The 27,074-nt window shown below is 50.1% G+C and overlaps 1 protein-coding gene across 2 annotated transcripts in view; it reads left to right on the top strand.

Moving 5' to 3' along the window:
* The window catches only part of Col26a1 (collagen type XXVI alpha 1 chain), a 146,979-nt gene that overhangs the window by 21,140 nt on the left and 98,765 nt on the right, over positions 1 to 27,074 (top strand). For both annotated transcript variants that reach the window (XM_052754030.1, XM_052754032.1), the window contains exon 2: positions 23,971 to 24,093. In XM_052754030.1, the coding sequence (XP_052609990.1) occupies positions 23,971 to 24,093 (123 nt within the window). The remainder of the gene's footprint in view (positions 1 to 23,970; positions 24,094 to 27,074) is intronic.

The raw sequence follows: 27,074 nt of genomic DNA, 5'->3' as shown, positions 1-27,074 counted from the left end.
TTACATTTACTTGTTTGTTTTTATGCGTGTATGTGTATGTGCACTTGCACGTGCATGTGCACCCATGCCATGGCGTGTGTGTGGTGGTCAGCGGACAACTTGCAAGAACAGGATTTTCCCTGGTGTGGTTTTAGGGCCTTGAATGCAGGTTGCCAGGTTTGGTGGCCAGCACCTTTACCCACTGAACCACCTCCCAGGCCTTACCTCCTTTCTTGCCAACGTAGCCATACAGTAAGTAATTTGCATATTGTAGTGTGTGTATGTGTGTGTGTATGTATGTACAAGCATTTTTTTTTTCTTATTTTGAAATACGGTCTTACTATGTAGCCATGCCTAGTCTGAAGCTTGCTAACGTAGACCAGGCAGGCCTTGAACTCACAGCAATCACCTGTCTCTGCCTCCCCAATGCTGGGATTAAAGGTGTATATGTGTGTTTGCACGTCCACTAGAACCAGGCTGCTGTGAGCCATCTGATGTGGGTGGTGCCGGGAACTGAACTTGGGTCCTCTAGGAGAACATTCGTTGTTCTAACCACTGTGCAATCTCTCCAGCTTGGCACTTTTTAGTTGGCATCGTTCACTGTGTGGGATCAGGAAGGGCTTTGTCAGTAAATGGAAGAGAGGGAAAGCCAGAAGCCAACCTGGAGAAGATGCCAATCTTTCTCCATTGGTCCCAGGATGGGGAAGCTTGCCTCTGTGTGGATGGTATTTCGACTCAGACACTCTATGTAGTGTGTGTGTGTGTGTGTGCGTGTGTGTGTGTGTGTGTGTGTGTGTGTGTTTGCTGGGGGGTTGTCTTCTGAGTGTTGGGGACTGTGGGGTGTCTGAGGCAGATGAGGCACCCACAAGATCAAAGAACCCAAATGTGCAGGAAGGCCAACCTCAGCTTAAGGTTGGGATGTGGGTAGAGCATCTGTCTGACATGTGTGAAGCCCAGGGTTCCATCCCCAGCCCTGAGGAAAACTGGGTGTGATGGCACGCACCTGGAATCCCCGCACTTGGGAGACGGAGTCAGGAGTTCAAGGCCATTCTTGGTAAACAACGTGTTCAAGGCCAGCCTGGGATAAGTGGGACCCGGAGTCAAAAACCACAAAATGAGACACCTCACCTGGTGACAAGTGGAGACAAGAGGACCAGCGCCATAGATGGAGAACTTGAGCACAATGGCAAGTCCCTGACACACACTCCACACACACCCTGCCTCCCACACCCCCACCGCATCCCCCAGCAGTCAGAAGCCTGCTCCTCATCATGGGCGGCTTTGTAATCTCAAGGGCTCCTGGCTGCATCTTCCAGAGGCATTATTATTATTATAAGTTTGTGCTTGTGTGTTGCACACGTGTGACTGTTCATGTGGAGGCTGGAAGTGGGCGTGGGGTGTCTTCCTCAGTCCCTCTCCACCTTACTTATTATCATTTTTCAGACAAGTTCTCTCACTGAATCACCAATTGGCTATGACCACTGAGCTCCAGGGATTCATCCTGCTAGCCTGACCTGCTAACCAAAGCCTTTTTGTCCGGAGGTCAGCGTGCTGCCTGGCCGTGGTAACAGGACCCTCCCAGGCTGGTGACAGAGCGGCAGGAAGGAAGGGGGATGGGCCGGGGCCTCAGGCCTCTGAGAGCCAGAGCAGATGCTGAAGAAAAACAAGGGTCTGTTTGCCTCTCTGGGGCATCCGGTTCCAGCACAGGGCTGGAGTGTTTCTGGCTGGAGCGTTTGCTCACATATGATGGTGCACGGAGAGAGCTGGAGGTCATCTTCTCTTCTTTGGCTGTGTCCTGGAGCCTGATGAGAGTGTCCTTGTTTATATTCTCCACGATCTGGTTTTGTCTGTGCTGTCAATTTTTCCAGGGCAGGGGCCATGACCCGCCTCGAGGCCCGGGGGATCCCGTACAACATCAGCGAAAGGTCCTGTTGAGTGATGGCTGGGCCCAGGAAATTCCCAGGGCAAAGGCAAGCTGCATCTTCCCCCATCCAGTCCTTAGAGATCCTCTGAGACTTGAGAAGGGGACAGTTTTTACATTTGGACTCTATTTATATTTACACATTTTCAAGGCCTACAGAATTCGGCAGGCTTAAGTTTGGGAACAGAATCTTGCTGCTATAGTTTTTAAGATTAAAAAAAAAATCCATTCATTTGTTCAGTGAGTGTATATGTGCGTGGGCACTTGTGCCAGGCCATGCCTGTGGAGGACAGAGAACCATTTTCAGGACTCTGTTCTCACCTTCCACCACGTGGGTTCCGGGGATTGAACTCAGGTAGTCAAGCTTGGCAGCATGCACCTTTATCCAGTGAACCGTTTGCAGGCTCCCAGCACTGTGGTTATTTTGTTTGTTTGTTTGCTGATATGCATCCCTTGCTGTGGGAGTAAGGGCTTTTTTTCTCAAGAAAGAAACAAAGAAGGACTTACCCAAAGTCTTAGAGCTAGAGAGTGACTGAGCCAGGCAGAGCTGGAACCTGGGTTTTGATGTGTGTGTGTGTGTGTGTGTGTGTGTGTGTATTGGGATGTAGGTTTCATGTCCCCCAGGCTGACTAGATAGTCAAGGATGGCCTTGAACCTCTGAACCTCCTGCCTCCACCTCTCAAGTGTGGGAACTCAGGCATTCACCACAACTCCTGGTTTATGTGATGCTGGGGATTCGAACCCAGGGTGTCATGAGTGCTAAACAAGCACTCTACCAATGGTGCTCGGAGCCCAGCTCCGAGCCTGGGTTTTCTGGCTTCTTGTACCACACTTCCTGCCATCTTTGCAACTTGGAGCCTGCATGTGGATGGATGGATGGAGTGGCTGCAGAGCATCCTCACACTGGGGAGATGGCTCAGTGGGTAGTGTTTACTGAGCAAGCATTCGGACCTGAGTTTGGACCCTCGGCACCCATGTAGAAGCTGGGCATACGCTGTTTGTCTACAGCCTCAGTGCTTGTGGGGTGGGGTGTGGCTGAACTTCCTTTGGGACCACCAGTTCCCAAATAATGACATGGAGACTTCTTAGTAATTATGAAAGCTTGGCCTTAACTTAGGCTTGCTCCCAACTAGCCCTTATAACTTGAATTAACCCGCTTACATTAATTTACATTCTGCAGTGTGGTTCATTACCTCTCCTCCATACTGTACGTCAGACTTCCCCATGTCCCCCTGGCAAATTCCTGAGTGCCTCAGATTCCTCCCAGTTCCTCTCTCTCCCTGGAAGTCCCACCTATTCTCTTCTGCCTAGCTATTGGCCATTAAGCTCTTTTTTAAACCAATCAGAAAGCACCTTAGACAGAGACACATCTTCACAGTGTACAAAAAGATTATTCCACAACAATGGGGTGCAGAGACAGGCACCTTCCTGAAGGCAATTGGCTTGTCAGTCTAGCCAAACCGATGAACTTCAGGTTTGGTGAGACACTATTTTAAAAGGTGGAGAGCCAGGCGGTGGTGGCGCTCACCTTTAATCCCAGCACTCAGGAGGCAGAAGCAGGTAGATCTCTGTGAGTTCAAGGCCAGCCTGGTCTACAGAGCGAGTTCCAGGACAGCCAGGGCTACACAGAGAAACCCTGTCTTGAAACAAAAACAAACAAACAAACAAAAAAGATGGAGAGAAATTGAGGAAGATACCCTACATTGACCTCTGGATAGCATGTGCATGTGTACTCAAGTGCGCGCGTATGCGCGCGCACACACACACACCAGTGTATGAATAGAAAAGTGAGGTATAGTAACATTTACATTTGCAGAGACCATGTCATTGTAAAGGAATTTATTACAGCTCTCAAGAGGAAGGGGTGTGACACAGGGGACACAAAGATAAGGTCTGGGGTCAGGTAGGAAGCAAGGGATATGAGCACCATGTGGGTAAGGGTGTTTATTGTAGTTTCTCAAAAAATATTTATTTTTAATTGTGTGTGTTTGTGTGCGTACATGTGTGTGAACACAGGTGCCCCCCCAAAACGAGTAGAGCATTAGATCCCTCAGAGCTGGAGTTATAGGCTTTTGTGAGCCCTCTGAATGGGTGCTGGGACTTGAACCTGGGTGGGATAGTCCAGATTCAAACCATAACTGCATTACCGATTGTCTAGAACCAAGCATGTCCTTATAGATGTGTGCAGGATATACGTTAATGCATTAACGCTGCAGAAGCTGGAAACGTAGTTAACATTTAGGACTCCATGAGAGCCCCTGTTGAGTGTCACCGTGCAGAAGTAAGCAGGGGCTGATGGAGAGATGGCTCAGAGGGTGGAGGTCTGAGGACCCGAGTTCAATTCCCGGGACCCTCATGCTGGAAGGACAGAAGAGACTCCTGCAGGCTGTCCCCTGACCTGCACATGCTCACCCGCACACACAGAAGTAAAACTGTAATGAAAGATAAGTACCCATGAGTGTAGTTATGGGGGGATAGCAGTGACCCTACTTTACTGGTGTGAACCTCAGATATTGTGTTCCTGGGGAGACTGCATACAAATCCCCGTTTACGAAAGATAGGAAACTATTGATAGACCACAGAGTAAGGATGCCACCACAGTCCAAACTGCTGAACTAGTGAGTTTTTTGGGATTCCTTACAGGAGTATGGGATGACTCAAGGCTCTTCCCATCAGCTAAAGCTCACCCCAGCACTGGTCACTATTCATGGGAGCTGGAGCCCTGGAGGAGGAGAGGGAGGAGGAGGGGGTAGAGAGGGGAGAGGAGGAGGAGGAGGAGGGGTGGAGAGGGGAGGGGAGAGGAGGAGGAGGAGGAGGAGGAGGGAGAGAAAGGAAGAGGAGGGGAGGGGATGATGAAGAAGAGGAGGAGGGGGAAGAGGAGGAGGAGGGGGAGGATGGTGAGGAGGAGGAGGGGGTGAGGGGGGAAACAAAAGCACTTTTTAGACTTCACTGTTTCAAATGTCCCATTGTGAGGCTCCCCTCTACAGGGAGAGAAACTTATCCCAAGGAATTCTAGCCCAAAGCCTGGCAAACCCACCCCAGGGTTGATTAAAGGAAACCTTTCTGGTAAGGCAACTGCAAGTCATTAGCGTTCAGATTTTTCACGGATGAGCCTAATTCGGCGCATTCTGCAGCCTGCGATGGATTTAATTTTCTGTTTGATCCCACAGAGAAAGCCACAAGCAAGCGAGGCGGTGGCTCCCGGGTCTAGGTGCGGAAGCCCGGGCTCCTCCTCGGGGCGCTCGGTGGGAATCTCCCTCGCTGGGTCTGCAGGGGTTCCTGGAAGGGAAACCCTTTAATCAGGGAGACTGCCGGGTGTGTGGCATGGGAGGGAGCGAGGATGAGTCCTGCAGGGACAAATCGAGGACTTAAAACAGCTGCAGATCCTCTGGGTGATTCGGGGTCTTTCTTGTGGTATAGCGGTGGTGGGGCCCCCACGGTGCCTGCAGGACTTGGGCGAGGCAGTCTGGGGAGGGGGAAGAGAGCTGAGGTGGGCTCCTAGCACCTTCCACCAGAGGGACATCTGCCTTTGATCAAGGCGGAGAACAAAGCCGGGCAATTAATTGCCTGTTACAGACTGAGGGCAGCTCAGATTTCTCCGCAGGCTGCTGCAGTGGGGGCGGGGGTCTCACTCAGCTGCCGGGGCCACTGTGTCTGTGGAGGGGGCTGGAGAACACGTTCTGATGCCTGCCTCAGTTGAGATCCAGTCCTTACCTAAATGTCTTTACATGGCTTCCTACAGCCTCAGGCCAGGGTTCCAGTCCCAGGCCCAGTGGCCTTCTCTGATTGGCTTTTTTGCTGATCCAGTCCCAGCCTCACATCTCACCCCCTCAACCAGTTACTCCCGGCCCACAGAGCTGCTCACTACTCTTCTGGGCTTTTGGGTTTTTCCAAATTCTTACCTTTGGAAGTTAGAATAGAGAGGCTCTGTAGCTAGAGTTTTCCTGCCTGGCCCACAGTCAGGACAAATCTCTGTCACGCGCCAGTCCCACAGCCGCTCAGACCCGACCAAGTAAACACAGAGACTTATATTGGTTACAAACTGTATGGCCGTGGCAGGCTTCTTGCTAACTGTTCTTACAGCTTAAATTAATCCATTTCCATTAATCTATACCCCGCCACATGGCTCGTGGCTTACCGGCATCTTCACATGCTGTTTGTCATCATGGCGGCTGGCAGTGTCTCTCTGACTCAGCCTTCCACTTTCCAGCTTTATTCTCCTCCTTGTCCCGCCTACACTTCCTGCCTAGCCAATGGCCAATCAGTGTTTTATTTATTGACTAATCAGCAACACATTTGCCATGCAGAACATCCCACAGCAAGGCTCTCAAAAAATGTGGCATGCATCCATGCACATGCATCTATCTGTCTACCTTGCAGCACTAAGGATGGAACTCAGGGCCTTGGTTATTCTAAGTGCTCTGCCTAGAATCCCCCAGTGAGGGGCTGGGGTGTGACTCAGTGGTAGAGCACCTGCCTACAATCCCCCAGTGAGGGGCTGGGGTGTGGTTCAGTGGTAGAGCCCCTGCCTAGAATCCCCCAGTGAGGGGCTGGCAGTGTGTATCAACTATTCAGTGTGTGTCAAGAAAATGCCAGTGAAGGGCTAAGGGCATGACTCTCTGAATTCCAGTTTCAGCAAGAGACCCTGTCTTGAAAAATAATGTGGAGGGTGACAGAGGCAGACATTTTGACATCCATCATTGGTCTCCAACACACTCACACAGGCAAGTGCACACACATGCACACACATATTACTGCCCCTCCAATTTTTAAAAATGCATGAGTTATTCATCCTCTCTGTGTCCTGAAAAGCTACTCAGTTTACCTCCCTCGTGGTTATCACTCTCCAAGGTGGCACTTAGCATGCTCAGGGGGATTCCATAAGGAGGAGCCTGGACTCCGTTGATCCAGGAACCCTTGTTAGCTGGGTCTTTGTTGACAAACCATGGAGGAGACGAGGTATCCCTCACTGAGGCAGAGTGGCAAGAGAAATGGGGGCATTTCTGGAAGCATCTGTGTGGTTGAAAGTCTGAATGTGAGTCCAGCTCCACCTGAGCGGGGGTGAGGAGTGGGGGTGGGGTATAGGAGGTGGGAGGGAGTCAGGGGATAGTTAGAGCCCTGTATTTCAGGACGGGGGCTGCCAGAGGACCAGGCAGGGTTCAGTCATGGTGACTTGAGGACAGGTGTTGTCCTTGCAGACCTCAGTCTAAGGTTGCACACATTTCTAAAGGTCTTGTAATAAAAAACCCAGTGCCAGATATTGGGGTAAATGCTGAAAGAGCAGAGGAAACAAAGGAGCCAGCCACTGCCGCGTCTTACCTCTAAACGATTTCTCAACCTGAAAAAGCTTCAGCCGAAAAAGGGTGTTCGTTCCTGTTTCCTCACGCCTTATATACCTTTCTCCGCCATATCACTTCCTTCTTAGTACTGGGATTAAAGGCGTGTGCCACCACGGCCTGACTCTGTTTCTCTCCTAGACTGAGTCAATCTCATGTAGTCCAGGGTGGCTTTGAACTCAGAGATCCAGACAGATCTCTCTGCCTCCCGAGTGTTAGGATTAAAGGTGTGTGCCACCACTGCCTGCCCTCTATGTTTAAGCTAGTGGCTTGTTCGGTTTTCTGATCTTCAGACAAATTTTATTAGGGTACACAATATCTCACCACAGGCTACCTCATCTTTTCACATGTGCCCTTATCAATATGTATCCTAAGCTGATCCTTGGGTTGGGGAGCTAGGGACCAGAACTCTGGGATCTACCCACCAGAAGGGACGGTTGGAAGGAAGAGACACAGGAACACACATCAGCACGTGGGCCTTTCTAGTTGACGCCACTTGGCTGGAAGTTATCACAAAGTCCCTGTGAACCTAAAGATGACCCCATCATGCCAGATGTTTGCAGGGTAAGCCCGAGGCTATCCCTGGAAGATGAACCCAGGGGGGCAGTGGAAACCTGTCCCCAGAAAAATAATGCACTTGGGAACTTTGGTTTTTACCTGCACAGCCTCTGGGAGACAGGCCACAGCGCTCCACCCTTTTATCCACACATCAGTGTGATGGGCTCTGAAGCTCCTCCCAGCTTCAAGGCTGTTGTTCCTGTCCTGGGGGAGAGGGATAGTCCCTGTAAGGTCACACTGTGATTCCACAGCATGATCCTAACACAAGGCTTTGGAATCAGCTCCCTTGTCTACAGCTGTAGGGTCTTACGGTCTTCAGCCACACGTCTGAACTCACAAGTTGGGAACTTGAGGAACCACCAGCCACAACCACCTCAAAGAGGCGGGGAGGAGAAGCCAGGCTTGGAGAGACCCAAAAGGCTAGCCTCAGAAACAGCAGGATTGATTCTGGAATTCGCATTCACCCTTTCGTTTTCATGAGTCCCCACACTTGGTGGCAGCTGCTTTAACCAGTGAGCCATGTCCCCAGCCCCATCATTTTTTTTTTCCAGACAGTATTTCTCCTTGAACCTGGAGATGATTGGTTTGTTTGGACTGGCTAGCTAGCTCCAGGGATGCTCTTGTCTCTGCCTCCCCAGTGCTGGAATCGTAGGCATGCACCACCATGTCTGATTTTGGACACGTGTTCTGGTGATTGAACTCAGGTCCTCAGGGCCCTTTACCAACTGAACCATCTCCCCAGCCCCCGGAGCAGTTCCTTTGGGTTCAGGACCAGAAGGTGCACTGCTCATGGTGAGATATCCTGGTTGCATTCCCTGCAACCTTCCCAGGGGCCTCAGCGGCCCCCCCGGGGTATCAGATGCCAAATTCTGTGGTCATTCCCTTTCAGTGCTCACTTGCATTCCACAGATTCTTATCAATTTTGTTTTTTCCTCTAGTGAACACGGGAACCAGTCTCCCTGCTGATCGCAAGGAGATGGATCGCCGAGAAAATGAAACACAGCAGTCTTGGCTTTTGCTGACTCGGCCTGTAGCTTGCTGGGCCACTATGGGAGGCCCTTTCCTTCTCAGGGGCTTAATTTCCTCACCTGTTGGAGGTTGGGGCCAGGCCTGGTAGTGCACACCTGTAATTTCAGCATTTAGGGGGTGGGAAAAGAGAATCATGAGTTTAAGACTAGCCAAGGGCTACGTAGTGAGACTTTGTCCCAAAACAAGAAAAAGGAAGGAAAGACAGAGGGAGGGAGGAGTGGGGGGTGAGGCAAGAGAACCTTTTTTCTTCTTTTTTTTTATGTGTTAGCATGCGTGCGTGTGTGCGTGCGTGCGTGCATGTGTGCGTGTGTGTGTGTGTGTGTGTGTGTGTGTGTGTGTGTGTGTGGTGCCCTGCTATATTCACTTTCCACCTTACTCCCTTGAGACAGGCTCTTGGCCAGGGAGTCCCGGTGGTCCTCCTGTCTGCCCCTTTCAGTCCGGGGACTGCAGGCTGTCTTAGCCAGGGTTTCAATTGTTGTGACGAAACACCACGACCAAAAGGCAAGTTGGGGAAGAAAGGATTTATTTGGCTGACACTTCCATATTGCTGTTTATCACTGAAGGAAGTCAGGACAGGAACTCAAGCAGGGCAGGAACCTGGAGGCAGGGGCTGATGCAGAGGCCATGGAGGGGTGCTGCTTACTGGCTTCCCCACGGCTTGCTCAGCCTGCTTTCTTATAGAACCCAGGACCACCAGCCCAGGGATGGCACCACCTATCATGGTGCTAGCCACCCTCCCCACTGACCACTAATTGAGAGAATGTCTGGATCTCATTTCCTCAACTGAGGCTCCTTCCTCTGATGACTCCAGCTTGTGTCAAGCTGACACAAAACCAGCCAGTATGCAGGTGGGTCTCAGCCAGGCCCAGTTTTTCACATGGGTGCTGAGGATTTGAACTCAGGTCATCCCGCTTATGCAAGATGTGTTTTTACCCAGTGAGACAGTTCCACTCCACGACCCCACCCCCACCAAGGATCTTTTTAAGACCCTCCTGCAGCACAAAGCCTTCACCTGTCTCCACCCAAGTCCACACCGCAAAGCTCCCAGAAAACAAAACACGACGGTAATCGTGTGTGCGAGGAAAGGTCAGAGGCACAGCAAAACCCAGTATCAGAGCTTTAGTAGGAGGAGGTGGGGGGAACAGAAGAGAGCGTGGCCAGGCCTGGGGCAGAGACAATGCAGGAGAGAGAGAGTGGGGGAGGAATCTGTGACCGGCCTTTTGAGGATTCTCCTGCACATGCGCAGGTGGGCTGACAGAGCTCCGCCATGCATGTGCTGATTGTGTGACTGACTGCGCTGCGCGCATTTGTGCAATCACGCAGCGCACTGATGACATAAGACGTATGATCCCTTGCTTAGTTACTGAACTGTGCATGTGCGGTCACATAGCTGAAGTGGCAGAATCCTAACGTGCTCTGCGCTGCCCCAGGTCTATGGACATCCAGTTCGAACAATGGTGATGGCTGAGATTGGCGTACTTCGTTCCAAAGCACCAGGCACTCAGAGAACATTCTAGAGTCCTGGAACCTCCCAGTTCAGCAGTTGGGCACCTGGCTGCTGACTCCATAAATGTTCACTCACTGGTATGGCAGGGACTGCTAGGGATCCTTTATAATTTACAACTACGTGCACACTTGCTTATTCACGTTGATCCAGGGTACAAAAAAATGCTCTGTGTGTGTGTAAGCACACCTGTGCCACAGTGCTCATGTGAAAGTCAGAGAATGAACTGCAGGAGACAATTCTCTCCTTCTACCAAGTATGTTCCTGGGATTGAACTCAAGCGGTCAGACTTGGCAGCTCCTTTACACACTGGTCCATCTTGCTGGATGTTTTTGTTTTGGGACAACAGTCTCAGTGTGTAGTTCAGGCTGGCCTTGAACTCACGATCCTCTGTTAATCCCAAAGTAGTGAGAAAGACCACCAACCCAAATCATCATGGTCAAATTAATTAGCAAGCTTTTTGTTTGTGTACACGGGCCGCCTGCCCCTTAAGGCAGGGTTCAAAAGGTCAGCATTGGACCCGGGGAAGATAAGGTTTTTATAGCTCAGGGGTGGGGGGTTTCCAAATGGGCAATTTGGCAGGCAAATAGGTGGGGTGACAAGAGCAGAACATAAGCATAACGAATGGGTCATAAAAATCTCCTAAAACAAAGGCCTGGTTACAAGGTGGTTAAACCAGGTAGTCATGACAACAGGTGGTCAAAACAACCTTTTGATACAGAGGCACGGTTGCCATTTCCCGGATCAGGCAGTACAGAACCATTTGTGGGTAAGGTCACAGGTGGGGCACGGCCCAATCCTTGAGAAACAGAGGTTTAATCATAAACAGGACTGAACTGAGTTTATTTCACCGTAAGATGGCTTTCAAGCCCAAGATGGAGATAGACTGGTTCATCACCTCTCGCCTCATCCAGCCTCCCAAATGCTGGGATTATGTGTGTCAATCACTCAGGTCCCTTAACATGTTAACTACACGTGGTAAGAGGTATGTGTCTGCCATGTGGTGCATGTGTGGAGGTAAGAGGACCACCTTACCTGTCGGTCTTCCATCTTGTTTGAGACACTTGTCTTTACACTGCATAGTCCAGGCTGGCCTGTGGCTTTGGGGGGACTCTCCTGTTTCCACTTCCCATCTTCCTCTAGGAGATCCAGGATTACAGAGTCTCATACTGTGTGTCCAGGTTTTTATTACGTGTGTTCCGAGGGTTTGAACTCAGGTCCTCACATTTGCCTGGCTTTTATGCACTGAGCCATCGCCTCAACCCCATATAGTGTATTGAGATAACATTCATCTCTTGTTACCCCCTCTTCCTCTTCCCAAATAATCTCCCTCCTACTTTCTTGTGGGAAGAGGGTGTGACTAGCAGGTGGGTGCCTCAGCTGTAGAGCACAGCCTAGAATCCTCTAGTGAGAGGCTAGGGGTGTGGCCCAGTGGTAGAGCACTGGGTTCTGGGTCCGGAACTTAAAAACAAGAAATAGCCACTTAGTTTTAGTTCTGTGGGCTCTGCCCAGGGCTGGCCAGGACCTGTTCCTCAGTGTCCTGAATGTGTCGTGGGGGTTGCTGATCTCATGGAGAGAGCACTTGGCACCCTCTTCTCTCAGCGCATCCTCTCTGACATACCTGTGAATGAGTTAGGTCTGTTGTCCTAATCATACACCCCTCTGATTCCTAACTGGTCCTAACTATCCTTCCGGTTGACCAGCGTATTGGGAATGAGCTCATGGTCCTTGAAGGGTGCACTCATGGGGAGTAGGCTCTGGAATTCTCACCATGAAAGGTTCTGGTGAAGAATGCCTGGAGTAATGAATGGATATGAGGAAGGCACACAGCTTGCTCTCTATACAGGGTCACTGCAAGGGAGTGGCCCCTCTGGGACACAATTCCACACATGTTCTTCATCCTTCAAACCTCAGTGGCGGATCCCAGAATCCAGAAGCCACGTCATTGCCTTCTTGTTTTGCCAGGAGATTTGGGCAGTGGCCACGGAGGTCTCAGATCAGCACCGTTCAATCTGAAATCAGCAGTTTGGGCTGGGAAGAAGGATCAGTTGGTAAAGTATTTGCCGTGCAATCATGTGACAACCTGAGTTTGATCCCTGGATCCTGTAAAGGTGGCAGGAAAGACCCAATTCCATGTTGTCCCCTGAGTTCCATGACACACATGCCCACACATACACATGTATGTATGCACTCCCTCCGTAACAATAATACATATTTAAAAAAACAAACAAACAAACAAACAGGCGTGGCAGCTCACACATGTAATCCTGGAGCTGGGGAGGTGGAGTCCGGAGGCTCCTTGGGGCCAGCCTTCCTACCTGACTTGGTGAGCCCCAGGCCAGTGAGAGACCTGTCTTTAAACATCAAGGTGAGGGGGTGAATGCACAATGGATAATGTGTCTGACTGTACTGGAAGATTCTCTGTTCTCCTATTGGTTGGCTCCATCTGTCATTTGGCACACGACTTTGGTCCCACTACTTGGTGGGCAGAGGCAGGTAGATCTCTGTGAGTTTGAGGCCAGCCTGGTTCTGCTAGTGAGACCTCGCCTCACACAACAACAACAAACTCAATATGGATGGCACCTGAGGAATGACCGCTGAGGTTGACCACACTTCTAACCACACTTGCGCACTGGAGAGGTTGGGCACCACCCCATGGGCTGGGGTCCTAGGTCGGATAAAAAGGAGAAAGTAAGCTGAGCACCAGCATCCTCTCTCTCTGCTTCCCGATTGAGGATGCGATGTGACCAGCCACCTCACGCTTCTGCGCCATGACTCCCTCCTGCAGTGGACTGTACCCTCAAGCTGTGAGCCAGAATCAGCCCTTCCAGGTGGTCGGATGGATCAGTGGGTAGAGCACTTGCTGTGCAAGCCTGATGTGTTTGAGCCTCAGGACCCACACGGTGGAAGGAGAGAAGAAGCGTCTCCCAAACATTATCCTCTGACCTCCACACGCACTCCACAGCGTACACACCTTTCCTCCCCACCCCTCCCCCACACACTAAGTGAAATAAATCAACCCTTTCTTTGTTTTTGGTTTTTCAAGACAGGGTTTCTCTGTGTAGCTTTGGAACCTGTCCTGGATCTCGCTCTGTAGCCCAGGCCGGCCTCGAACTCACAGAGATCCGCCTGGCTCTGCCTCCCGAGTGCTGGGATTAAAGGCGTGCGCCACCACCGCCCGGCTAATCCTTTCTTCCTTAAGTTGTTTTTGTAGGGTGTTTTATGATATCAATGAGTAAAGTAACAGATGCACGGGGTACCTGAGTGGCGTGTCCCAGCACGCAGCACTCATGGGTGGAGTGTGTGAAGGGGAGCATGGTTTATCCTCCATATTGGCCTGAAATTTGTATTTATTTATGGGCTGCAGAGATGGCTCAGCAGTTAAGAGCACTGGCTGCTCTCGCAGAGGCCCCGGCACCCACATATGGCTCACAACCATCTGTCTCTCCAGTTCCAGGGGGGTTCTGCACTCTTCTGGCTTCCCTGGGTACCAGGCACACGCCTGTCACACTTACATGCATGCAGGCAAAACGCTCATACACATAAACAGTTTAAAACATCCAGTTCTTTGTTAACTTGGTCGTCTTGCTTGTTTGTATGTATAAGTATGGGTGCCACTACCATGGGTAGCATGTGGGAGTCTGGACAGACTTACAGGGAGTCAGGTCTCCTTCTTCCTTGTGAATCCTGGGGTTCAATTTCAGGTCATCAGGATTGGCAGCAAGCCCCTTTGCCCACTGAGACATCTTTCCTTTTCATGGTTCTGGATTCTGCCTTGGCCCCTCGGAGGCCACAACCCTATCGTCTCATAATGAAGACCACTGGGGTCCAACCCCCAGATAGCCTTCTCCCAGAGTTCCAGAAGAGACGCTACCAGTAGCGGATTAATTAATCTGAGAGATACTCGAATAAATCTGCGTCCATTCACTTTATTCTTCTGAGTCAATTCTCTCTCCACAGCTTCTATTCTGCTCTCATGCCTAGCTCCTTTCTTACCTGATTCTCTCTACATTAATCTGCGGTCCCCTCTAAGTCCTATCGAACTCCTTTATCTTAGTTCCGCCCCATCTAGGTTCTCATCCATCTAGTTCTTTCCCATCTCAGCTCCTCTCCCGTCTCCTTCTCTCTCATCTGTTTCTTCATCATCTTGTTCTTCCCCATCTGGCTCTTCCTCATCTTCCACCTCGTTCCTCTAGTCCTCTCTTCTAGTCCTGCAATCTAGTTCTCTCTAAGTCTCTGAGGTTTGCAGTTATATACGCAGGCAATAGCAATGCTCTGTCTAAAGCAAGGTCACCAGGCTTGAATTCCCTCAGGGTCAAAAGGAGGGGCAATAAGATCTACAGGAAAGAGCAGTAATTGCCAGCCATCATCTGCAACCCAAAAGGGAAGTGACTAATAGGGAACAGAATCAACTGAAGGTCAATTTTGGTTAATATCTGAGCAAGGGGGATTTTATGTGCTCAAACTCTGTTCTTAGAAGTGGTGAGGTAAGGTGTTAGGAGTCTCTCAGTGATGAGTGGAACTAAAACTGCCTTATTTTCCTTTGGTCACTTATCTGTCCAAGCTATCTTGGCTGAAGCCGTTTTCGGGCGGGGTCGGGGAGTGCACTCGGTGGCTGGGTAAACTGAGTCACAGCTTGATGTACCTGGCAAGTAAAAACCCTTTAGTTCTGAGTTAATTGATCTAGAGCAGAGATAGCATTTGGAAGAAAAGTTAAGCTTAATTAGCACATCCGCCAGACTTCCTCAAACAGATAGTCTGGATGCTTAAGTCTGTTCTTAGAAAGTCTGGGAAGAATCTCAGAGAAGATACTTTTGTCGCCCCAGTGGTGGCACACGCCTTTAATCCCAGCACTCGGGAGGCAGAGCCAGGCAGACCAGCCTGGTCAACAGAGCAAGATCTAGGACAGGCACCAAAACTACACAGAGAAACCCTGTCTCAAAAAACCAGTTAAAAACAAACAAAGAAACAAACAAAAAAGATACTTTCGTCTGGAGAATGTCCTGGCCCGATTTTGCTAATGACGATAATTACAGAAAGGCCTGAAATTAGGGGTCTTGACTGTGTCTGCTGCAGCACAGTTGGGAGAGGGTTGCCCAAATATTCCAATAGTAATGGGGAAATTGTCCCCAATGAGTGATCAAACACACTGTTCTAGAAATGGAGACGCTATGCTACAAGAGCACACAAGAAATTCATTGCAGGAAAAATGGCTTAATATTCAAGAGTCAATATCACCAAGACTCCTTGAGCCTTGGCTTTATCCTCTGGAAATGCCCTTGGCTTCTTCCAGGTATTAGCTTTTGCCATAGCTAGCTGAATTCCTACTTCATACTTCTGCGGCTCCCAGCGGTCTCACATGGAACTTTTTGTTGGCGTGGACCCCTGTGCCCTATGTGGGGTTCAGTCTCTGAGTTTGGGAGCTGTAGCCTGAGTATGTTCACTGCTCCCATTGTATCTTGTTAGGTTTGGTTCTCTGCTCCGGGCTGTGGCAGCTTGAATCTTTCTTCTTCTTTTGGTGTGTTTGTTTTGTGGTGTGTGTGTGTGTGTGAGCTCATGCATGCACACACGTTTGGAGGCATATGTATGCATGTGTGTGCATGTCAGTGCAAAGGCCGAACAGCAATCTCAACTGTCATTCTTCAATTGTGGTCCACCTTGGTTTCAGACACAGGGTCTCTCACTGGCCTAGCACAAAGCAGGTAAGCTAGGCTGGCTGGTCAGGGAGTCCTGGAGATCTGTCTGTCTCCCCATCTCCAGGATTACAAGCTTGCACCACCATGCCCATATTTATTTGTTAAGATTTATTTAGTTAGCTCTCAGACAGGGACTGGTGTCTTTTCTCCCGAGGAAGGAGAGCAGGATGAAGTCAGATCCGCTCCATTCCCGTTGCTGGGGGTGTGTTGACTATCTCAGGTCCTTCACGAAAACTCAGCGCAGGAGCACTGAGGAGCTAGCTCAGTCCGTAGAGTGCTTGCTGTGCAAGAGTAGGGGCCTGAGTTTGCATCCCCAGCACAAAAGCGGGATGTGATAGCACACATCTGTAACTCCAGGGCAGGGATCTAACGCGGGGGGTCATAGCACACATCTGTAACTCCAGGGCTGGGATCTACCGCAGGATGTCATAGCACACATCTGTAACTCCAGGGCTGGGATCTAATGCAAGATGTCATAGCACACATCTGTAACTCCAGGGCTGGGATCTACAGAGGGATGTCATAGCACACATCTGTAACTCCAGGGCTGGGAACTACAGAGGGATGTCATAGCACACACCTGTAACTCCAGGGCAGGGATCTAACGCGGGGAGTCATAGCACACATCTGTAACTCCAGGGCTGGGATCTGCAGCGGTATATGGGTACTGGGAACAGTAGTTGGATCCTCTGCAAGAACAGCAAGTACTTTAAACCCCTGAGCCATTTCTCCAGTCCTATTTTGTTTTTAACTGTGTGTGTGTGTGTGTGTGTGTGTGTGTGTGTGTGTGTGTGTGTGTGTGTGTGTGTTGTGTGTTATGTGCACATGAGTGCAGACACCACCAAGTTCTGTGAGTCTGAATCCATCCTCAAAGGAAGGAGACACACCTCTCTGCCTAGAATTGCTCTGCAGTACGGAAAGACTTGGAATGTGTGGGGAGGCAGTGGAACATGGCTCCAAGGAGCAGAAGACGTGGCTGATGACACGGGACACGGAGATTCTAGGAAGGTCACGAACCTAGGAGGGGCCTCAGAACCGCGAGATTCTGAGATGAAATGTCTTGTTGTATTTCAGTTTAGTGTGTGTGTGTGTTGTGTGTGTGTTGTGTATGTGTTGTGTGTGTGTTTGTGTGTGTGTTGTGTGTTGTGTGTGTTGTGTGGTGTATGTGTGCGTGCAGAGTGTGGGGGTCAGAGGTCAATATCAAATGCTTTTCTTAATTGCTCTCCACATTATTATTTTGATATAATATCTCTCACTGAACCTAGAGTTCTCTGATTCAGCTAGACCGACTGCAAGCCCTGGGGACCCTCCTGGCTCTGCTCCTCCGGTGCTGGGGTTCCAGGTGTGCCCCACTCTTGGCGGGTTTTCACAGGGGTGCTGTGGTTCCTGACTCAGGGTCTCATGCTTTCGCGGCAATCACTTCCCTGCCTGAGCCCTCTCCCCAGCACTGATGGACTGGGCTTCCCAGTCTGTCTGGACAGGCCCAGAGCCCCTGTTCTGTGTCTCTGTTCTGTTGTCTTCACTGTTCGGGGCCAGGTTTTGGTTGCTGGAAGCCATTGACAGCCCATGAAAATATCAGATGTCTGCAAAGGATGAGTCAAACCATTGGAAAATGTTTTCCAATTTGCAGTTCATTTCCCTGTGGAAACAACCTGGTGTGATCCAGAGGTGGCTGAGCTCTTTGTCTGTTCTGGTCTCCACGGGATGCGTTTCAAGGTTGGGCATTGTCCTCAAGTTGGCAGTAGGTCATTTAGAAAAGAATCACAGCTCTGTGCCCTTTTGGCACCACACGCGGAGTGGTGGTATAGAACCCATGCTATTTTATCGTGAAAGGAAAGGGGTTGACGAGATGGCTCAGCTGGTAAAGGAGCTTGTCACGCAAGCCCAGAGACCTGAGTTCAATCCCCGGGACCCACATCAAGTTGCTGCCTGGCCTCTCCAGGTTTGCTGTAATGTTGGCCCATGCTGTGGAGGTCACACAACCTCAGGACATGCTTTCCCTTCTATGTTAAGTCACCTCTGCTTTACCGTGGCGTAACACCCGACAGGAACAGCTGAAGGAGAGAATGATTCTTCTTGCCTGGTGGCTTCAGGGGATTCAATCTGTCACTGTGGGTCCACATGGCAGACAAGTCCTTTTACATCATGGCCGGCCAGGAAGGAGAGACTGACAGGAAGTGACCAGTGATAATAGCACCCACGCCCCTTCCTCGGTGACCTACTTCCTTTAGCTAGGTCCTTCATCCTGAAGTTGCCACAAGCTTTCAAAATATCACTACTACCAAGATTTAAAAATTTAAAAATGTGAAAAGGATACCTGTTATTTGCTCAATTTTTAAATATTTTTATTTATTTTAATTTTTGAATTGTGTATCTGTGTGTGTGTGTGTGTGTGTGTGTGTGCACATGAGTGATGGTACCCTTGGAGGCCAGAAGGGGGCGCCAGAGTCTCTGGAGTTGGAGTTTCAGCTCCCCCTCCCCACCTCCTATAGCATTTAGTGTTTTCACCTGAATTCTTCTGAAATTTCACTATAGTATCACTTAGTAGAGCCTTTCAGATTAGGAAGCCATGTGTTTCTTTTGGTGAATTTTCTTTCTCTTTCTCTTTCTCTTTTTCTTTTTTCTTTTCTTTCTTTCTTTTTTTTTTGAATGGGGGTTCAGGACAGGGTTTCTTTGTGTAGCCCTGGCTGTCCTAGAACTGCTCTGTAGACCAGGCTGGCCTTGAACTCAGAGATCAGCCTGCCTCTTCCTCCCAAGTGTTCAGATTAAATAGGCATGCACCACCACCACCACCCAGCTTCTGGTGAATTTTCTTTACTGTGTTCTCTGTCTGTCTCTCACTCTTTCATGTTCTTCATCCCCTCTCTTTCCCTCTCCTCCCCGAATCTTTCTGTTGGGTCTTATGTAGCCCAGGCTGAACTCAAACTCAATAGGTAGCTCAGGATGACTTTGAACTCCTGATCCTCCTGCCTCTACTTCCCCAAGTGCTAAGATTACAGGTATGTGCCATGAAACCTGGTTTCTTTGTGATTTTTCTTTTTTCATGACAAGATTTCTTTGGATAGCCTTGGCTGTCCTGGAACTTGCTCTGTAGACCAGAGTGGACTCAAACTCAGGGATCAGCCTGCCTCTGTCTCCCAAGTGCTGGAATTAAAGGCATGCGCCACCATACCTGGCATGATTTTTCAGTTGTATGCTTCTCTTTGTTCTCTCTGGTCTCCCCTTCTAGAATACTAATTGTAGATATTGGTACTTGCCTGCCTTCTGGCTCTTTTGCAAGGCCTCATGGGAAAGTCCACAGCTGAGGCTCCCAGCTCACTGGAGCATCCCCAGCTGCTTCTGTTCTGTTTGGAAGCTCATCCTGAAGTCTTACCTGTCATTTCTTTTGCTTTCTGTTTTTGTTATTATTTTATTAAAGGATTTATTTTCGCTTATGTGTATCTCCGTGTGTGTGTCACATGTATGTGGTGGCCGCAGGAAGATGCCGTCAAGTTCCCCGGAGCTGGAGTTGCAGATAGTTGTGAGTTGCCTGATGCGGGTGCTGAGAACCCAGCTAGGACCCTCTGGGAAGGCAGCGAGTGCTCTCAGCCGCTGAACCATCTTTCCTGCCACCATTGCGTCGTTTAGAGAAAAGAGCCCGCTGAGAAGCAAGCCCTGGCTTTCCTGGAAGCTCTGTTCCTGCCTGTCTGCCCAGTGCCTAGAATCCGGGTGTGTGCCGCCATGCCTGGCTCACTTTGTTTCTAAGAGACCAAAAGTTTTCATCCCATAATTTTTTCTTTCTTTCTTTCATTCATTCTTTTTTCTTTCTTCCTTCCTTCCTTCCTTTCTTTCTTTCTTTTCTTTTTCTTTCTTTCTTTCTTTTTTGGTCTTTTGAGACAGAGTTTCTCCATGTAGTTTTGGTGCCTGTCCTGGATCTCGCTCTGTAGACCAGGCTGGCCTCGCCTGACTCTGCCTCCTGAGTGCTGGGATTAAAGGTGTGCACCACCACCGCCCAGCTCATTCCATAATTTTATAAGCAGTGTATTACCTTATCTCTTTGAGGATATTAATAAAATATTTAGAAACTCTCTCCATGCTGGGGGATGTGGCTCAGTTGGTAGAAGACTTGCTTGGCATCCAAAAAGCCCTGGGTTTGATTCCCAGCCTCATATAAACTAGACGTTGTGGAATAAGTTTGTAATCCCAGCACTCGGGAAGTGGAGGCAAGAGGATCGGATGCTGCAGGTCATCCCCAGATACATTGTGAGACTGGGGCCAGCCTGGGCTACATGAGATCCTGTCACAAAGCAAAGCAAAATAAAACAAAACAAAAACTCCACATTTATTTGGTTGGTTCCTTTGTTGTTTTTCTTTGTGATTTATTGCCTATCGAATTGGTGCCTTTGTTTATTTTATTTTTCTCTTCAAATAATTTGTCTTGGTATTTGTTTATTTCTATGAGTTTACTTCTGTTTATTGATACCTTGACTTTTCTGTTTGTTTGATTTTTTTTTTTTTGCTTTTTTTTTTTTTTTTTTTTTTTTTTGAGACAGGGTTTCTCCGTGTAGCACTGGCTGTCCTGGAACTCACTCTGTAGACCAGGCTGGCCTCAAACTCAGAGAGATCCACCTGCCTCTGCCTCCTGAGTGCCAGAATTAAAGGCATGCACCAACATCACCTGAGGATACCTTGACTTTTGGTACACTGGTGGTGTGGGTGAAGAATGGGGAGTGTGCAAACGACTTCAGCTCTCTGACTTTGAGGGTGTACTGAAGGTCACCAGTTTGTAAGTCCACGGTGCTTTGCAGATAGTTCAAATGGCCTTGAACCCACTGCATAGCCCAAGATAGCTTCAAACTTGCAATCCTCCTGCCTCAGTTTCCTGAAGACTAAGACTATAGATGTGCACCACCCCTTGCAATGCCTGATTCTTGATACCAGCAGGGATAGAGACATGGTTCTTACCTCTGCCCTCTACCACTTCTACTGTGGTCCCCTGCCTTACCCTCTGATGCTGTGATCCCTGCCTCACCCTCTGATGCTGTGGTCCCTGCCTTACCCTCTGACAGTCACCTGGGGTGGTTCCCTTCCATATTGGCCACATGTGTTGCTCTTAAACTGCCCCCATCATTAGCGCTGGTCCTGCTGGCTGCATATTTCCGGCTGTGCTCTCCTCCTCCAAATTGCTCCCATCTGCTTTCTGTCTCTCCTGGAAGCCTCAAAATGTCTAGCCCCCTGCTTCTCATTTTCTAATGTGGCTTGGGATATATTTTTAGCTTTGAAATTTCTAGGATATGGTGGTAGGTGGCGGGGGTGGGAGTCCATTCCTGCTGGACATCTTAGCCCAATCTTCACATTATTAGTTCTGTCCTCCTTCCTCACCTCTGCCATCCCTGCTCAGGTCTCCTTTTCTCTTATCCTGGAGCCAGTCAGTGTCCTGCTGAGTCACACTCTTGTCCCCTCACCAGGGGATTCTAGGCAGGTGCTCTACCACTGAGCCACACCCCAGCCCCTCACTGGGGGATTCTAGGCAGGGGCTCTACCACTGAGCCACACCCCAACCCCTTACTGGGGATTCTAACAGGAACCTAACAGCAGTAGACTGCTGAGCCATACCCCAGTCCCTCAGTGGGGATTCTAGCCAGGTGCCCTGCTACTGAGCGGCCTCAGCCTCCAGAGGAGCTGATATGGCAGGCCTGTGCCCTCCTGGACACTTCTAATTGTACAGGGATTTCTGACATGGTTGTATCTCTTTCACCCCTCCTGGCCCACATTTATCCTTCTGCACTAATGCTGTCCCTTGATGGCGGACATAACTGCAGTTAATGGATTGATCTTTCAACCCTTAGCTGGGAGCTTTTCCTAGAATTGACCCTGCTCTGTTCCTGTAGCTCCTTGGGCTCATCGGGTGTTTGGATCTCTTCTCCTGTGTTCTGGTGCTGTAACCATGTCTTTCTCTACCATCCCCAACTAGAGTAGCCTTTTGCTGCACGGTGGGGTTGAGTCTCCTGCATGATCTCCCTTCCCCTCAGTCCCTGACACAGGGGCTCTGAGAGTTTATATTGTCAGCTCAACAGGGTCTAGAATCACAGCGGAAACAAAACTCTGGACAGGTCTATGAGGGAGTTTCTAGTCTGGATTCCTTCAGGTGAGAATGTGGACAGGACCTTGAGCTGGTCCCACTGTCTTCACAGTCAGGAAGCAGCTTGCTGTCTCTGTCCCTAACCCCGGAGCCCTGGATGGTGCTGCCCATATTCCGAGTGGCCCTTCCCACCTCAGCGCTCTGAGAAGGCCTCACAGACACTTCCAGGGGTGTGTCTCCTAGGGGACTCTAAAGATGAACCACCACAGGCCAGAGACACAGTTCAGTGTTACCTGGGAGTTCATCTGGGCTACTGCACACGCCTTTCATTTCAGCACCTGGGGAGCTGGTGACAGTGGATCTCTGTGAGTTCGAGGCCAGCCTGGTCTACATAGCAAGTTCCAGGCCAGCTAGGGCTACACAGTGAGACTGTGTCTTGGGGATGGGAGTGGGAAGAAACTAAGGATGTGAAGAAAAGAGAATGAAAGAGCATAAGGTAGAAAAGACCAGTGATTAGATATTGGTTTACTTACCGATTCACTTACAGCTCCAAACATGGCTTCCCTTGCTACCTTGGAACAGAATGACCCGGAGAATTAGCTGAAGCAATGGGTCGTTGCCCTCCACACCCTGCTGACTGCCACATAGGTGTCTGTAAAATCTTACCCTCCTGCCCCACCTGTGGTTTTAGAGTATAATACAGGATACAAACGGGACTAGGGATCGAAGCCTTTCAAGAGCTGTCCTGGCTTCGGTCCACGGGTGTTGGGGACCCCAGAAGCCTCACAGCTGGCCGGGAGATGGAGAATAAAACTATGAGTCAGTACCATCTTTTTAGGCACTGGGTCAAAACCACCCAAGAGTCTGACCCCCAGTTATATTGTTACCCGTTTCAACATAGTATCACAACAAAGTTGTAGGCGCAGCTGCCTAGAAACTCTGTAGCAAAGTAGCAAAGCACTGTGACCTTTGCAATAAGGATGAGTTCTATTGGCTGATGCATCAACTCAGCTATAGGGCCCAGGGAGGAAGGATTTGTATTAAGTTTAAGGATGGATGCTATTGGTGGAGGATGCAAAGTACATGGACCACTTTCATAAGGATGGGTTCTACTCACTGAGAGACGAAGCTCAGGATTAGAGCATAAACAATGCTCAGGATATGGGGGCAGGTGTGGATTCAAGTGGAGGCTAGCTCCTAACAGAATAGCAAAGCATCACCAGGTTGTTAGGCCACGTTCCACTCCAGCACTCCAGGTAACCAGGCATCATTCATTTTTTTTTTTTTAAAGAAAATAGGCCCACGTGATTGACAGCCCTGGTTTCTCCAATGCTTACTCTAAGCTGTGCTTCCCACACCCCCGTGACATCTTCTCTCTTCCATTCTCATTGGCATTGGAGTGCCTTTTCCTAGAAGGAGTCCCACAGCAGGCAGATCTGGTCCAGTCTTGACCGATGATGGTTAATAATGTCAAGTTGGCAGAATCCAGAATCACTCAGGAGCCATAGCTCTGAGTATGTTTCTAGACTGGGTTAATTGAAATGGGAAGACCCACTCCAAACGGGCAGCACCATTCCCTAGGCTGGGGTCCTGGGCTGAATAAAAAGGAGAGCAGGAGCTGAGCACCAGCATCCCTCTTTCTCTGCTTCCTGACTGTGGTTGCCAGGTGACCAGCCGCCTCACATTCTTGTTGCCATGCTTTACTGGCCATGATGGATGGACTGCACCCTCCGACTCTGAGCTCAAATCAACCCTTCATGCCTTAAGCTGCTTTTGTTGGGTATTTCATTTTGACAGTTCGCCTTTCCCCACAGCACAACCTCCTAAACTGCCGCTGGGCCTTCTGGGAATGGCCAAGGCTAATGTGACTGTTGCTGTCCCCGCAGGCACTGGTGCCATCACACGGTGACAAGGACAGTCTCCTGCCAGGTGCAGAACGGCTCCGAGACGGTGGTCCAGCGAGTCTACCAGAGCTGCCGGTGGCCTGGGCCCTGTGCCAACCTCGTGAGGTAAAGGCACCCAGGGTGCCCTGCTCTGCCTTGCCTTTCTGTTCCCTTGCATGGTATGACCCAAGTACAGTTCTGGGGTTGGCTGGCTTGACGCTTGCAGAGCGCAGATTCTGTGTACAGGGAGTGAGGTGCACATGCCGCCGTGAGAGGGACATGCTCCTACCTGACACAATGTCATTGTCCAGGATTACTGCAGATGCTTGGGGGGAGGGGTCAGAGGAGATGGTGAGGGGTGGTGCTAACGAAGAAAGTAAATAAACTAAGTTGGGGAGCTTGGAAATCCAGCTTTTAGAGCTGCCCCTTCGCAGCGCTGGTACAACACCGCTCCTGAGGTTTCCACAGCCAGTTCTCTCTCAGCCACACCCTCCCACGACCACACCCTCTCATAGCCACGCCCCACCATAGCCACACCCTCCCACGACCACACCCTCTCAAGCCACGCCCCACCATAGCCACACCCTCCCACGACCACACCCTCTCAAGCCACGCCCCACCATAGCCACACCCCACACCCTCCCACGACCACACCCTCTCATAGCCACGCCCACCATAAGCACACCCTCCCACGACCACGCCCTCTCATAGCCACGCCCACCATCCCCACACCCTCACGCGACCACGCCCCCTCACAGCCACGTCCACCATAGCCACACCCACAACCGCACCCTCTCATAGCCACGCCCCACCACAGCCACACCCTCTCGTAACCACGCCCCACCATAGCCACGCCCCACCACAGACACACCCTCCAACAAACACGCCCCTTAAAGGCCACACCCATGCTAGGCCCCTCCCCCTCAAGTACACCACTCCCAGCCATCCTCCCGTTTCTCTCACAGCTCCACCTCTCACAACCCAGCCTCCTTAGAGATTTCCCTTGATGTCTCATTGGCTAGGACTCCTTCCGCAAGCCTCAGTTTCCCTACTTTAAAACGGAGGGAACAGAATCCAGAATACGGCCTCAAGATGTCGCTGGAGGAGGAGATGAGGTTCCATGATGGGAGTCCCACCGGGACCTGACTCCTAATCAACTCTGAGGCGGAGGCTTTTGATGTGTGGCGAAGGGCTTAGAAGGCAACTCCAGGCGCTCAGCCCCCAGGCAGCTCCTGGTGCGGTTCAGGCTTGGGCATGCTGTGTGCCTGCATTCCTCATTCTGAGGTTAGGGAAGCAAATGCGAGCAGGACCCCCGCCCCACCCGCGCTGACTCCGGCCTATTCTTTCACTCAGAACCCCCGTTGCTCAGCGTGTCTGGCCACGCTTCAACCGCAGCATTTACATAGCAGCGTTCAGGTTTCTGTATTTCTTGTCTGTTTCTCCTCCCCGTTTTTCTGAAGCTGTGTGGGGCCCAATTTTGGTCCTCCCCATCCTTTGAAGCATTCCTGGATGCCTTGATTTGTGTTGGCATAGAACCGTGGCGGGGAAAACGGGATACACACAGAACGCACTTCACTAAGCTTGAGATCAGTTGCAAACTGCTTGTCTTGGTGTCTGTCTGCTTTCTCCATGGTAGTAACATGGCTTTACTCGCTGGAGTCTGGGTCGGCCCTAGACAGTAAAGGGCTGTGGATGTGGCTCAGTAGGGAGAGCATTCACCTAGCATACATAAAGGCCTGGCTTCCAAAACCCAGCACTGCATAAAGTAGGTATGGTGGAGCACGCTTATAATCCCAGTATTCAGAAGTGGAAGCAGGAGGATCAGAAGTCCAAGGTTATCTTCCACTACCATAGCAAGGCCAGCCTTGGCTACATGAGACCCTGTCTCAAAAAGAAAAGAAAAAGAAAAAGAGAGAGGAGAGAGAGAGAGAGAGAGAGAGAGAGAGAGAGAGAGAGAGAGAGAGATTCAAGGAAGATTGTTTGGGTGCCTATAATTCCAGCATTCAAGAGGCCAAGGCAGGGAGACTGAACTTCAGGCCAACCTGGGCTACATCAATGCTATGGAACAATCCTTGTACACTGTAAATATGTATTGCTCTCATTGTCAATAAAAAGCTGATTGGCCAATAGCTGGGCAGGAAGAGATTGGACGAGGTAGCCTGACACAGAATGCTGGGAGGAAGGGTAGAGAGAGGAGTCACCAGACAGAGTAAGCAAGACATGCCAGAGAGGTAAATGCCATGAGCCTTGGGGCAGCACATAGATGAATAGAAATGGATTAATTTAAGTTGTAAGAGCTAGTTAGTAATAAGCTTGAGCTATTGGCTGAGCATTTATAATTAATATTAAGACTCTGAGTATTATTTATTCAAGAGCGGCTGCCAGCACAGGAAAATTCCACCTACAAATGGCGCCCAATGTGGGACTCAAACCCACAACCCTGAGATTAAGAGTCTCATGCTCTACTCAAGATAATTAATCTGGGCTCGGGAGATGGCTCCATTGGTAAAGTGCTTGCTGTACAAAAAAGAGACCTGAGTTCCATCCCCAGGACCCATGTAAAAAAGTTGGGCACAGTGGCACATGCTTGTAACCCCACCACTGGGGAGGCAGAGGAAGGTGGCTCCCTGGTGCTCTCTGGCCATCCAGAGGGACAATACCAGAGGATATAGCACTGTGAGTTACTGGGGACAGCGGTAAGTACATTTCTGGGGATGTGGTAGGTATGAAGATGGGAGAAACTTGAGATTTTGAGATTTTGCTGTGAACGGAGCAAGAGTTGGACCTGACGGAGGGATGTGGTTTAGTCGGTGAAGTGCTTGCCTCGTAAGCTTAAGGACCCCAGTTCAAGCCCCAGAACCCAGGTTAAAAACAGGGTGTGGTGGTGTCCACTTTAACCCCAGCTTGGGGAAGGGGCAGACAGGTGGATCCCGGAGGCTCACTGGCCAGCTAACCTATAGCCAGCCTGGCTGAGATGGCAAGCCCCAGGCCAGTGGAAAACCCTGTCTCCAAAACAAAACCAAGGTGGATGGTTGACCTCTGGCTTCCACATGTAGACATGCATGTGATACCTGCACACAGAGAGAGAGAGAGAGAGAGAGAGAGAG

Source organism: Peromyscus californicus, unplaced genomic scaffold (genome assembly GCF_007827085.1).
Source record: "Peromyscus californicus insignis strain IS unplaced genomic scaffold, ASM782708v3 Scaffold_2__1_contigs__length_46816999, whole genome shotgun sequence".
Classification (NCBI taxonomy): Eukaryota; Metazoa; Chordata; class Mammalia; order Rodentia; family Cricetidae; genus Peromyscus; species Peromyscus californicus.
Note: the sequence above shows the minus strand (reverse complement) of the source record. Positions and strands in the feature narration are given on the sequence as shown.